This window comes from Halichoerus grypus, chromosome 5, assembly GCF_964656455.1.
Source record: "Halichoerus grypus chromosome 5, mHalGry1.hap1.1, whole genome shotgun sequence".
NCBI lineage: Eukaryota > Metazoa > Chordata > Mammalia > Carnivora > Phocidae > Halichoerus > Halichoerus grypus.
Genome location: NC_135716.1, coordinates 7,088,404 through 7,103,120, shown reverse-complemented (window position 1 = coordinate 7,103,120; position 14,717 = coordinate 7,088,404). Strand labels below are relative to the sequence as shown.

At 40.5% G+C, this 14,717-nt stretch overlaps 1 protein-coding gene across 2 annotated transcripts in view; it reads left to right on the top strand.

Annotated features, from left to right (window-relative positions):
* The window catches only part of KHDRBS3 (KH RNA binding domain containing, signal transduction associated 3), a 183,867-nt gene that overhangs the window by 91,185 nt on the left and 77,965 nt on the right, over positions 1 to 14,717 (top strand). For both annotated transcript variants that reach the window (XM_036067876.2, XM_036067877.2), the window contains exon 4: positions 4,831 to 4,977. In XM_036067876.2, coding sequence (XP_035923769.1) covers positions 4,831 to 4,977 — 147 coding nt within the window. The remainder of the gene's footprint in view (positions 1 to 4,830; positions 4,978 to 14,717) is intronic.

Genomic DNA, 14,717 nt, shown 5'->3' with positions numbered 1-14,717 from the left:
GTCAGTTGGTCAGAAATTTTGTATAACTTGTAGGAAACTAACCCATCCTTGCTGATCTTAATTAGGTCTTCAATAAAGCCGTCTGGTCATGAAGTACATGAAATGACCAGTGAAATTCATCAACATACTGCTTTTTTTGTTTGTTGTTAAGGGAGGTTTTTTTTTGTTTTGTTTTGTTTTGTTTTGTTTTTTGTCAGAAGCGACATTTTGTGGCATACGGTGGCAGTGATCAGGGCATCCACAGATAGTTTCACAGGTACAAAGGAAGGAGGGAAGGCAAGTCTTTAGCTGGATTATATGTCCAAGTAATAACAAGTGCCTGGCTATCCATTTAATGAAAAGGATTCTAAATATGGTCACTTTGCTATCAGGGCTTAGTGGTTTTTCCAGATTGTGCTGTCATTTTAAGGGCTCTCTCTGCTGTTGGCATATTGGGCATTCAGCAGTGCAGTAGCTAAGAATCCTTTTTGAGGGGAGTCTGTGTTGTGAAGTAATATGTAACCTCTCTCTCTATCGCCACAGACACTTTGTTCAAGTCCCTTGAGTAGCACTGAGGTGGCTGGGCAAGGAGGTGCTTTGACATCTACTAAAATGAGTCCCTTTGTCTCCCCGGTCGCTGAGTGCTTGCTCTGCATTGCATGGGGCACCCTGTTCTCTTACACACTCAGTGGGTCTAGGCTGCTTTCCTAGACTACTTTCCAGCCCTTCACTAATCCTCTCATTTCTATGTCCTTGACCACATGGGTCTGAGAATCATTATAGAGATTCTGTAAGTGGCTGATCATTTCCATTCCATCAAGACACCCAGGAACTGGGGAAGTAGCATACATTTGGGGTTTACAGTCCATTGAGCTGCTATCAAGGGACAGGATCAGAAGTCCTTTATTCTCTTGACCCTGTAGATCCCACGGTCATCAGTGGCCCTCAGTGGAGAAGCATTTGCTCAGAGTCAAGTTTGTTAATCCTCAGGCTTTCTGCGTATTTATCTTATCAGTGCATAGTTGCTCTAGGAAAAGGCCCCAGATCCTTGGTGGGAAGACAAGGAGGAAGTGTCACATGTACACAGGGAGGTATTCACAGTTATTATTAGCTTTCTTATTCTCTGCATCCCCGGGGCAAACAAGGATCTGATCCTGGGCCAGGAGGTCATACCGAGAAACAGTAATAAAGCGTGACACCTGGGTGGCTCAGTCAGTTAAGTGTCTACCTTCCGCTCAGGTCGTAGTCCCAGGGTTCTGAACTCGAGCCCAGTGTCAGGCCCCCTGTTCTATGGGGAGCCTGCTTCTCTGTCTCCCTCTGCCCCTCCCCCCGACTTGTGTGCGCACCCTCTCTCTCTCTGTCTCTGTCTGTCCTCTTGCTCTCTCTCTCAAATAAATAAATAAAATCTTAAAAAAAAATAAAATAAAGCCAGAGAATTTTCATCTCCTTTCAAGGAACTACCTTGGCTATTCAAAACAAGGTAGGAAAAGTTTCACCAGACAGGCTTCTGCCTGTGTGGAAGGCTCAGTGGGGCTTCAACATTTGAATACTAAGGGTTGTTTGAATCCTCCCAAATGTTGCCAATCCAGTTCTCAGATCTTCACTGTTCTCCAGACATTTTCCTAAACCTCACAGAAGAGGTGGCTGGGCAGAATACTAAGGGTTGTTTGAATCCTCCCAAATGTTGCCAGTCCAGTTCTCAGATCTTCACTGTTCTCCAGACATTTTCCTAAACCTCACAGAAGAGGTGGCTGGGCAGTCTTCAACTCTGCTTCTGCCTGTTGGCTCCATAAGCCTGTGGCCATAAGCAGTAAACCTCCTAGCCTGCTTCTGGCTCTTTGAGACTTGAACTCGTAATGTCAAGTCTTGAGTCTGTCATTTTCTTTTTAGAACTCTTCGGTACAGTTTGACCCCACTCCCCCTGCCTTGTTTTCCTCTTGTGCATCATACTGTGGCCGGCCTCTGCCACACGTGGCCATCAGTCTTCAGAAGCATGTCAGTGGTGTCACCACAGGTGATAATTCAAGTAACAGGTTTGCTGTAGAAGGGGAGACCACTGGTACCCTGTGTCCTGTGCGGCAGTCAGGTCCTCGCGGCCTGAACTCTGGAATGCTCCTCTCTGGTGATCCTGTTAGTCTGCAGAAATTCTCGGTTAATAATGTTTATTGCTAAAGAGATTTCCATTACTATTAAAATCTCATCTTTTAGCTTTTCATAGTGTTCACTATCTAAATTCTAATGAGACCATAATTCATTTTATTCTTGTATTTTCTTTTTTTTTTTTTTAAAGATTTTATTTATTTATTTGACAGAGAGAGACACAGCGAGAGAGGGAACACAGCAGGGGGAGTGGGAGAGGGAGAAGCAGGCTTCCTGCCGAGCAGGGAGCCCGATGTGGGGCTCGATCCCAGGACCCCGGGATCATGACCTGAGCCGAAGGCAGACGCTTAACGACTGAGCCACCCAGGCGCCCTCTTGTATTTTCTACATTGACGAAATTACGGGAGTCATTACTGACTTGTATCAGTTGGTTATGTAGCATAATAATCACCGTAATGCTATGGTCTTTCGAGCCTTCGGTTTGTGCCAAGCATGCTGGCTGTTTTGCCCTTATCGTCTATATTATAGAATAATAGAATAATTAATACTGTAGTCATCATTTATTGAGTGTTTATTATGTACTAAGCACAGTTCTAAAGATTTTTTTGTGTCTTTAAACATGAAACTCCTTTTTTACTACAACTTCTTTATATTACTAATAACTCCTAATCACTGTCCTGGTAACTCCTTTATTACTACTCATTGAGCAGTAGATACTGTACTGTTACTCTGCACTTAAAATCACCTCTTCAAGATGATAAAGTAACCTGTCCAAAATTATACAGTACATGTTGAATTTGGGATTTGAACGCAGAACTCCAAGCGAAGTCTGTGTTCTTCCCCAAACACCATGTTGCCTGTCCCCGCTAACCCGGGACAGAAGCTGATAAAGCTCCTCACTCCGTGGCGATGAGTGACAGCAGGCTGGGCTAAGAAAGCCTCTCTCCCCGTTTCCATCTGGGTAGCAACGGCAGAGTGCTGCACTGTGCATCACAGTTACTCTCATTAATATCAGTAGTGTGATGCTGTATTCTAATAGGGAAGCAGTGTTGAGGTCGGTAGTTTATACTTTCAGAAGTGAACTGTTGAACATAAAATTCGACTTTATGAAGTTTAAAACTTCAGCTCTGAAAGGCAGAGTATCAGATCAAGTGATGGAGAGTGTTCTGATTAGAACAAATAGTCTACAGTTGGCCTAAAAGAATCGTGCTTTTTATACGTGACCAACTTTGAAGGAAATGCAGAGGATATTATGGTAGCTTATATTTGTTCTCCTTGCTTCAAATATTTCTCCTTCTTTTCCTTCGGTTTCTGACCTTCTTTCTGTAAATGCGAAGAAAACTGGCACTTATCGAGTCCTGGCACGTGTAAGGCAGTGTGCTGGGCAGTATGCACGTGATCTCCTTTGCCAGGCATTTACGGAAAGTTGGTCCTTTTACTCTTCTCAACAGTCCTGTATTAATATACTTAACACCAACTTGATTTTTCAAATTAAGAGTTCATCTGTCTAAACAGACACACCTGGTGTCTGGCATGGCTACGATTTGGGTATATCTGACTCAAAACCCCACGTCCTGTCATGCTTTATATGCAGATCTCTTTGTTCTCTAAAAGAAATCAAATGAGTGAAGTAACACAAGTTGACGTCTTAAACGATGAAGTCGGGGGTGCTTGGGCCTCTCTGACCTCTTGGCCTGCGGTGGAATTAAAAGGTGGTGTTGTCAGGAGTTCTAGGGTTCTCCTTCTCATGGGGTTGGTATTTTAGAGAGGCTAGGAAGGTTTCCCCCCATTTTGGAAATCACTGTAGGTGTAGGTACCTGCTCTTCTTAATCTGTCTGTCTGATTTGAATGTTGGAAACAAAGACTTTTAAAAGATCCAGATTCTGTCATTTGCCACTATAATGAATGCTAGTTAGGAGAAGATCATGGACCAAAACCATTTGTCTCTTGCTGACTGATCTAGGTTTTTCCCTCCTCTTTTTTCCCCCCTGAATTTCATTATGTAAACAAAAAAACTTTAATGTGTATCATAATTATGTAAAATCATGTAATAAAATCTTTCATTTATTTTACTCACTGTTTTATCTTCAGATACAGTGCCAGGCATGTAGAAATGTTTTTTGAATGAATATATGAATGAGCAAATGAACATAGAAATGAGTAAATAATATTTACCTGTTCATTCAAATGTATTTGCTGAGTGTCAGCTATATGCCAGGCACTTTTCTAGACAAGGAAAATGAGCACCAGAGAAGACCATCATGGTTTTGTTCTGTTGCTATCACCTCCAGTGAGGAAAATTAGATAATAGTTAAGTAAACAATAGGTATTTTAGGTAATTTGACAGTGGAAATGGTTTGTGGCAGCATCACAGATACTTCGTGTAACCCATGTAGAGGGAGCCTGGGAGATCAGCCGGTCTGACCAGGGATCTGAGCAGCACCTGGAGGGCGTCGGGCTGGGGGGACAGGAGGAGACAAAGCAACCAGAGCACACAGTGTGGCAGAGGGTCTCCCCCTAGGCCAGAGGCAGGGGTTGAGACTTATTCCAGTAGCAGCACGAAGCCTTCAGTGTTTTCATAGAAGGTGGGAATGGCAGGATCAGATGTGTATCTTAATCCTTCATCCTTAGGGCGGTGCTTGCCATTGAGTGAAGCTTCTGTGACAGCTGCATGCCGGATCAGCTCTGTGTAGCGTTCCTGATCCTTTTCTTATAAAGATGCCCTTTTAAGCATGGTTTTTCTTTCTTCAGGAAGAAGAGTTGAGGAAAAGTGGAGAAGCAAAGTACTTTCACCTCAACGATGACCTGCATGTTCTCATTGAAGTCTTCGCCCCACCAGCAGAAGCATATGCCCGGATGGGACACGCACTGGAAGAAATCAAGAAGTTCCTCATTCCTGTTAGTACAGTTTTCCTTGATAGTTAATTTGCACTTCAAAGTCCTTCTTTTATTTTAATCCTTGGTAATTTTTAGCAGTAAGTATTATTTGCACAGCACTTTGTTAAAAGTGTCCCTGTGAATTGGCATTTTTCTTTCTTTATAAATGAGGCAAGGGATTTTTAAAGAGATCAGATAGGACTGGTAAGGCTAGCCGGCCAAGAAAGTTGAAGAGCATAATCACTAGTTCAAGTTTTGGGACTCATAAGTCCTAAGCCTTTTTCTGACACTAAAATCACCTACAGATCCATTGTTCTCCAATATAAACACATCAGTGCCTTCCATGCAGCAAGCACTGTGGGTGGTGTTGGACCAGCAGCCATAAATAAAAGTAGTCCCTACCCTCGAGGACTATGTAGTGTAGGGGAAGGGAGAAGCGTAAACCAATGATTTCAGTATAGCATGGTAAATACAATGACAGACCTAAGCATAAGGAGCACAGAGAAGAAAGGCACTGTGCTGATAGTTACCTGGTTTCTGCCAGGTGTTTTATGCTTTGGTTTTTTGTTTGTTTGTTTTTTGGGTTTTTTTTTAAGATTTTTATTTATTTATTTGAGAGACAGAGAGAGATCACAGTGGGAGAGGGAGAAGCAGGCTCCCTGGGATCATGACCTGAGCCGAAGGCATACGCTTCACCGACTGAGCCACCCAGGCGCCTCTTATGCTTTGTTAATGTAACAGTTGCTATTCTGTTTTAACCCTTCCCAGACACTTTGACATTGCTAAGAATGTGGTAATTTAAACAGAATGTGTCCCTACCTCCATTATGAAAGTTAATTTAAGTTTTTTATATAATTTACATGTACTAGATTTAAAAAAAAAAATGAAACATTGAACACTTTGGCTCTTTAGACAATTTATTTAGAAAAGCTGTCATATCTGCCAGACAGCAGCCTGAGGTAAGACTGTCTTCAGCAATCCCAGGTTGGTCTAGTAGATTGACTTACCTGCCACAGCGTATGTGTCATGACTATATTACCTGTGAGGAAAACTGTTGAGTTTATAGGGAAAGGATATCTTAAGTCATGATTGCCTTAGCTGAGACATGGGATTGTATTAAGTCATTTTACTTGGGAGCTGAAAATGGTTCAACTTCCTTAATTCCCTCACGATGATCCCAATATGATGCCAATATGATGATCCATTTATTCACTTATTTTTTTGTTTTGTTTGGTTTTTAGAGAGGAGGGAGAGAGAGGTGGGGGGCCAGAGGGAGAAGGAGATAATGTTAAGCAGGCTCCACACTCAGTGCAGAGCCTGATGCGGGGCTTGATCTCACAACACTGAGATCATGACCTGAGCCGAAATCAAGAGTCAGAAGCTTCACCAACTCTGCCACCCAGGTGCCTCTACTCATTTAATTTAGAAACAAAGTTTTTTAGTACTTTCTATGTGATAGATACATGGGAACTAATAAAAGACATTCTTTTATCTGACCCTGTGGAGTCTATATAATGGAAGAGACAGATAAGAATCAGATAGTCATACAAACAATTATAAAATTGTTACTCTGACAAGACTAAGGAGAGGTTTAATGTCTTAGTGGTCATTCAGTGTGGACTGGGGAGTGCTGACCTAGCCACGTAGGCTGCCACAGGACCTCCCACCCCATCCCCTTTACACTCCTCCACCAGGACATGGATCTGACTTCTGTCCCCTTGAGTCTGGGCTGACCAGGAGAACTCTTTGCTGAACCGAGGGTCACAAAGATTTTTTGCTGTTTTCTTAATTTTTTATAGTATCAGCTCTGTCATTTTAAGTCTATGATCAATTTTAGGTTAATTTTTGTGTATGGTATGAAGTTAGGATCTAGGTTTATCTTTTCCTATGTAGATATCCAGCCAGTTGTCCCAGCACCATATGTTGAAAAGGTAATCCTTTTCCTATTGAACTGCAACACCACTGTTGAAAATCCACTGAACATAAATGTATGGATTTGTTTCTGCATTCTCGGTTCTGTTCCATTGATTTATATGCCTGTCCTTATGCCAGTGTCATGCTCTTAATTACTTTAGCCTTCTAGCAATTTGGTGTGAAATCCAGGTTGTTGATTCTTTTTTTAAAGAAAAAGTTCTATTTCAAAATTGTTTTGGCTATTCTGGTTCCTATGCATTTCTACGTATATTTCAGATTAGCTTGTCAGTTTCTACAAAAAAGCCTCCAAGGGTTTTGACAGAGGATTGAATCTGTAGCTCAGTTTGGGGATAATTTCCATCTTAATAATACTTAGTTTTCTAGTCCATGACTACGAAGTGTCTCTACTTAACAGATATTTTTTTTTGTTTCTTTCAGCAGTGTTTTATAGTCTTCAGGGTGCCAGTCTTAGACTTCTTTTGTTTAATTTATTTCTAAGTATTGTACATTTTTTGATGCTATTGTGAATGGAACTTTTAAAATTTCATTTTCAGGGTGCCTGGGTGGTGCAGTGGTTGAGCATCTGACTCTTGGTTTCGGCTCAGGTCCTGGGATCGAGCCCCACATTGGGCTCCGTGCTCACTGGGGAGTCTGCTTGAGATTCTCTCTCCCTCTCCCTCTGCCCTTCCTGTTCATGCTCTCTTTATCTCTCTCTCTCAGATAAATAAATAAATCTTTAAAAAATTTTTCATTTTCAGATGGTTACCAGGATATCAAGATGCAGATGATTTTTATACACTGATCTTGTATCTTATGACCGTGTTGGACCATTAGTTCTAGTGTGTTGTTTTGGTTTTTATGGAATCATTAGGATTTTCTACATATAGAATTATGTTATCTGTGAATAAAGTATGTTTTATTTCTTCCTTTCAAATTTTAATGTCTTTATTTTTTTATTTTATTTTCCCTTATCACATTGACTGGAACTTCGAACGCATTGTTGAGCAGGAGTGGTGAAGATGGAATATCTTTGCTTGTTGCTTTTCGTCTTTCACCATTAAGTATGATGTCAGCTGTAAGGTTTTCCTTGCTGCCCTTGACCTTGTGGAAGAAGTTCTCTTCTGTTCCTGGGTGTTGAGAGTTTTATCATGAATGAGTATTGGATTTTGCCAGGTTTTTTTTTCTGCCCATTGAAATGCTCATGTGATTTATCTTCTTTTTTTTGTGAATAATAGTATATTGCATTAGTTGATTTTCAGATGTTAAGCCAGCCTTGCATTCCTAGGTGAAATCCCACTTGGTCATATTACATTTTGCTACACTTGATTTACTAGTAGTTTGTTGAGAATCCTTACATCTATAATCATGAGGGATGTTGGCTTGTAGTACAGTATTTTTATAATCTTTGCATTAACCCTTACATTTACCATTTCTGGTGCCCTTCATTTCTTTCTGCGGATAGAGTTGCCATATGGTGCCACCTCTTTTCAGCCCAAAGGACTTGCTTTAGTCTTTCTTATAACCTTGATCTGCTACCCCCAAAAATTGTTCTGTTTTTTTCAGAATGTCTTTATTTCCCCTATATTCTAAAAGATAGTTTATGTAATTCCTGGCTGACAGTTTTTTGTTTCAGGTGGTAGAAAGAAGGCCAGTCTGCTGCTTTCTGGCCTTCATTATTTTTGATGAGAGGAGTCCTTAAGGATTTTGTTGTTTTGTGCATGATCTGTTGCTTTTCTCTTGCTGCTGCCACGATTTTGTCTTTCTTTCATTTTCATTAATTTGACTGTGATTATGTATGCTTATCCTTCTTACTCATTAAGCTTTGTGGATCCATATGTATACATTTTTCTTCAAATGTGGGACGTTTTCAGCTATTGTTTCTTTAATATTTTTTGCCTTTTTCTTTCTCCTCTGCTCCCATCAGTCCTGGATTCCCATGATTCGTATGTTGATACACTTGACGATGTCCCACACGTCTCTGCGGCTCCTTTCTCTTCATCCTTTCTTCTCTGTGTTCCTGATCGGGTAATTTTAATTGGTTTATCTTCAAGTTTGCAGACTCATTCTTTTGCCATCTCAAATCTGTTCTTGAACTCCTTTGGTTAAATTTCATTGTCGTTGCTGTACTTTCTCTTCTTTTTTTTCTTTTTCTCTAAAATCTCTCTCTTTTTTTTTTTTTCCCCTGACATCTGGTCCTCTCCAAGACAGTTTCTTCCTACTGCTCACTTGCTTGCTTGCTTTCTCTCTCTCTCTTTCTTTCTCTGTGTATGGGTCGCATTTTCTTGTTTCTTTGCATGTCTCTTAGCTTTTTTTTTTTTTTTTTTGAAAACTCCACATTTCAGATAACATAGCGCATTTGCATTCTGATTCATTTTAGTCTCCAAGGGTGGTGGTTGTTACAGGTTTTTCTTTTCTTCGTTTCTTTAGTCATTTAGTTGGACTAAATCTGCAGTCTGTCTACTTCATGATTTACGCTTTGTTCATTTTTTTCCTTCTCACTTTTATTTTAAGCCTGCCCTGCAGGGCACCTCTTCTGTGTCAGCATTGCTCAGACATCACCAGTGATTAGTCAGAGGCTGCGCTCACGCACCTAGGTTAATAAGGCTTCTGCCCTCTGCTGATGGAATTATGGGGGAGCACCCATAGACTAGTCAGTTGTCACATCTTCCCTGGCCTTTACTGTACTTGTGACCGAAGCTTAATCCCTGCATCTCCTTTGCACATGCCCAGAGTCACTGTCAGGGAAGGATGTGTGGGGAGCTGTAAGCTCTCTCCAGTCTTGGCTGTACGTGTGCGTAGTCTTCCATTCAGCAGAGATGTGCCAGATGTCAAGGCTCTCCATGGCTGTTAAGTTTCTGGCTAGTCTGCCAGTCTGTTGCTTGCCCCACACAAAACCTGAATATTAGGATTGCCTGTTCACTGGACTTCTATGTATTTGCTACCTAAATTGTTACTGATATTGACAGTGCTGTTGGATATGGGGTTTTTCACACTTTCTTCCAAATTAAGTGAACTTCCTCTTGCAGCAAACTGTTGGTTTTCGTGTCTTTCCCCAGCAGTAGAGCTGACACAACATCTGAGCTGGGGAGGAGGGATGGCTGTGTCCATCTCCCACTTGTCGTACCTGACATGAATAAATTTACCATGTTTTCAATTTGATATGTAACTTCAGTCAGTTCCCAGAGTTCTGAAATGGTTGTTTTTAACTGTTTAACTGTGTGGTCAGCTTTTATTGTTGCTTTTTATGGAAAGGCTTTGCTCAGCTCCTTGTTTAGCTAAACTACAAGTCCCGTATTCTCTCATTACATTTATTTTTTTACATCTTAGATTATTTTGGACCTCTGACTATATGAGGATGTGTAAAATTTCCCTTCATTCTTTTTAGTGTCTGCATAATATTCCATCATATGCATGTTCTAGAATTTATGTAATCAGTCTTCAAATAATGAACATTTGTTATTTCTTATAGATTATAATACAGACATTGATCCCAGGATTAATCTTTGACATAATCGTTGGCATATTTGGGCAAATATATCTGAAGAGAACATTCTTGGCAGAGAATCCACTAAATTTCAATGAATTATTTTCAATGATTTCAATAAAATAAAATTAAAAAAAAATAACTTTTTTTCCCATTCTCTAGGCTAACACATTTAAATATGTTCTAAATTTACTGGATAGTAAAATCCCATGTATACCTGTGTAATTAGAATTCTGATCACTTTTCCACTCTTCACAGTTGATGACATGTTAGAATTAGTGTGATAATATGCTCACTTTTCTGATAGGAAGTTAAAATGGTAATTTACTAATGACTAGTTTAAAATGTAGAATTATCATTTAGTCTGTGTGCTAGCATATGTCACTTGGTTTCCCTCCTGATTTCAAATTGTCATATTAAAGACCAAGAAAATTGTAACTACAATGATTTTATCTATAGTGCTGACAGAAACCGTCACCTAAAGTTTCAAAAAGTTGTCTAACATCACGAAGTCGGTGAGTCCAGTTGGTTAAATTCAGGCTTAACCCAAGATGTGTTGACTCAGATTCCGTAATTGGTTTCTAACTACATGGTTTGTCTTCTTGAAAATGTAGTTTTACAAAGATAATGTTTAGCTTTCATTCTAATTTTTTGACACCATTGTAATCACTTTACTTAGAGCAATTTCTTTTTCCTTTTTAAATTTTTAATAGTACTTTTGGAAGCTATGTTCTTTTCCTATGAATCTATTTTTGAACCACGTTCAGTTTTGTGTCACACCTCCTAGCACTTTTCAACAGGGCAAATATTTAGCATTTATGTAGCACATTTTATTTAGCATGTGCTTTACAAATAATTTATTAATCTTCACACGTTTTTAGTAAAATGGTAAGGAACATATTAATAGGCTTGTTTTAGAGAGGTTGAAGTAATGATAGATTCAAATGACTCTTTTGAATTCGTAATACCCTAAATAAGTTAGAGAAAGAACCTCTATCTGCAGGAAAACCTAGAGTCCTGGTCCTTTGCCTCTCCCACTAAATCATAGCAGGTTGAATTTGTCTTCGTTTCCCTCTCCTTCCCCCTCCTCTGCAAGTTTTTGCTTATTATGGTTTCAGCTTCCTCTTGACTTCCTTTTCGACTGGTGTTCATGCTACTTTTCCTATTCCACAGTGCCTTCCATATAGGTTTCAAGTCATTTTTTACACTCTGCTTTTGAAAACTAAGGAAGAGATAGCAGATTTTTTTTTTTATAAATGTACTAAGTCTATTTCATATTTTAAACTCTAAATAATTCAGGAAACTGTTGCCCCTGAGTCTTTTATTCACACTCAGAAAGTTTGTTTCTTCTATCATAAGAGCCTCCCTTCCTCGCTCAAGCAGCTGTCCCTCCTGTTCCTCTTCGTAGAGCCACACAGCTGGAAAACCCGCCTGCCCACACTCCCTTTTCCTTCCCCTGAGATGGATTCCGGCTCCACCCTTCCCAAAATCACCGTTGCTGAAGTCAGTATTGGCTTTACTGTTGAATCCCATGGGATGAGTACCTGGCTGCTTGACAGAATGTGAATGCAGCACTGACTTGCTGTGGCTTTCACACTAGCACGACCTCCGTGTCCTTCTCAGGCGCTTGTTTCCCCTTTTCCGTCTCCCCCACTCAGCTCTTCTTCTGTTACTCTACGTTGATGTCCAGAGCCCTTCTCTTGCTCCAGGAACGTGCCCCAAGCAATCCTGCCTATTGCTGACATTTGTATACAGATGAGTTCTTGCTAGAGAACCACCTTCAAGCTCAATAATTCTCTAGAAGGACCCGCAGGACTCAGAAAATCGGTTAAACACTGTGATTATGGATCATTTCAACAAAAGAATACAGGTCAAAAGCAGCAAGAAAAGGAGCACAAGGCAAAGACCAGGCAAAGTCTGGGCTAGGCTTCCAGGTGTCCCTTCCCAGGAGAATTACACAAGGATGCATTTACTTCTTCCAGCAATGATGTGTGACAACACACGGGAGGGGTTGCTAACCAGTAAGGCTCCCCTGCACCACAGTGTGCACGGTTTTTATTGGGGACCAGTCACGTATGCATACAGCACCCCTGCACCTAACCTCAGCTACTCCCAGTCCAGCACCACCACCCCGCTTCCTGAGCCAAAACAAAGGTTCCCCACTAATCCCATTGCTAGGGCAGACTTACCTGGCCACAGTGGGGCAGCATGGGCTCAAGCCTACGCATACAGAAACTCTCTTAGCAGGCAGCCTCCTCCGTGGGCTTAGAGGTTATCTTCTGGGGGCTGGCCACACGCCCGCCTTGATGACGGGCCCTGCTCGGTGCTGTGTAGGGCCTGAGTAACCCTTCCTTGTCCACTTCTGTATCCATATCTTTAACTTCTAAATTTCCAGTTTTTATGTCTGATTGCTATGGGACATCTCAATATTAATATGTCATAGGCCATTGCATATTCAACCTGTACCAAACTGATTACAACATGGTACCACTGTTATTTATCCTTCTTATTTTCCAGCTGCCCACTGACATTCTTGACTTTGCTAATATACTTCCCCCCTCTAGGATATTACCATTTCTAATAAAATTAAACATAAATAACACCAAATCTACCTTTCCTCATCCTTCCTGCCACTTCCCTACTCCAGGTTGTCTTTATCACGTACTAGAATTATGAGTTTCCATCTGGAATTTCTGCCTCTAGTGTGCTTTTTTCCATTTAATATCTTTATGGAAATATAAATCACATAGCATAAAATTCACTCCTATAAAGTATACAATTCAGTGACTTTTCGTGTATTCATAGAGTTCCACAGCTGTCACAATAACCTAAGACCATTTTTATTACCCCCCAAGTAAACCTCGTAATGAACAGTGACTTCCCATTCTTCTTCCTCCCTAGTCAACCACTAATTTACTTTTTTGCTTTTTACACAGCCTTTATGGAGATGTAACTCACATACCCTACAATTCACCCGTTTAAGGCATACGGTTCGCTGGATGATTGTGCGTTCACAGTTATGCAGCCATCAACACATTCTTTTTAGATCTTCATCATCCCTCAGAGCAGCCCCATACCTGTGGGCAAGCACTCCCCATTCCAGTCCCCTACTGTCCCACTTCTCTGTCTCATGCCACCAGTAATCTGTCTCTATGGATTTGCCTGTTTTTGACATTTTGTGTAAAACGGAATAGTATGTGTAGTCTTTCGTCCTACCTTCTTTCACTTAGCATACTGTTTTCAAGGTTCATTCAAGCTGCTTTTCATTGCTGGATGATATTTGATTGTATGGATATGCCATGTTTTATTTGTCCATTTTTTATTAGTTGAAGCCTTTGGTTGGGGTTATTTCTATTTTTTAATAATATTTCTGTTATTTTTTTGGCTATTATCAAGAATGCTGCTGTGAACATTCATGTACAGATTTTTGGGTGGATGTATGTTCTCACTTTCTTGGGTATGGCCTAGGAATGGAATTATTAGGTCACATGGTAGCACTGTGCTTAACATTTTTGAGGCAGTGCTAAGTGGTTTTCCCAAGTGGCTGGACCAGTTTTCATTGCCTCCAGCAAGGTATAAGGCTTCCATTATCTTCAGTGTTCTCCTTGTTATTATAGTACCACTTGCTAAAGAGACTTTTTGAATATCAATCTATAGTAACTTATGTCTAGGCTCCCAATTCTATTTCATTGATCTTTATGTCTACCCTTTAAGCCAGTACTACACAGTCTTTGTTACTATGGCTTTGTAGTAAGTTTTGAAGTGGGAATATATTAGTCTTCCAACTTTGTTCTTTTTTCTTAAAATTGTTCTGGATATACGAGGTCCCTTGGATTTTCATATAAATTTTAGCAAAGAAGCCAGCTGGGATTTTGATGGGGATTTCCTTGACTCTGTAGATCAATCTGGGAGGTGGGAGAGCAGGGCAGGGATATTGTCATCATAACAGTATTAGGTCCTCCTATCCATGAATATTGGGTATCTTTCCATTTACTTAGGTTTTAAAAAATTTCTTCCAACAGTATTTTGTAGTTTTCAGTGTACAAATCTTGCTCTTATTTTAATTTATTGCTAAATATGCTGTTCTTTATGATACTGCTGTAGTGCAGTTCTTTTTTTTTTTTTTTTTTTAATTTTTTTATTTATTTGACAGAGACACAGCGAGAGAGAGAACAGAAGCAGGGAGAGTGGGAGGGGGAGAAACAGGCCTCCCGCGGAGCAGGGAGCCTGATGCGGGGCTCGATCCCAGGACCCTGGGATCATGACCTGAGCCGAAGGCAGACGCTTAACGACTGAGCCACCCAGGCGCCCCTGTAGTGCAGTTATTTTCTTAATTTTATTTTTGTATTGTTCATTATTATTG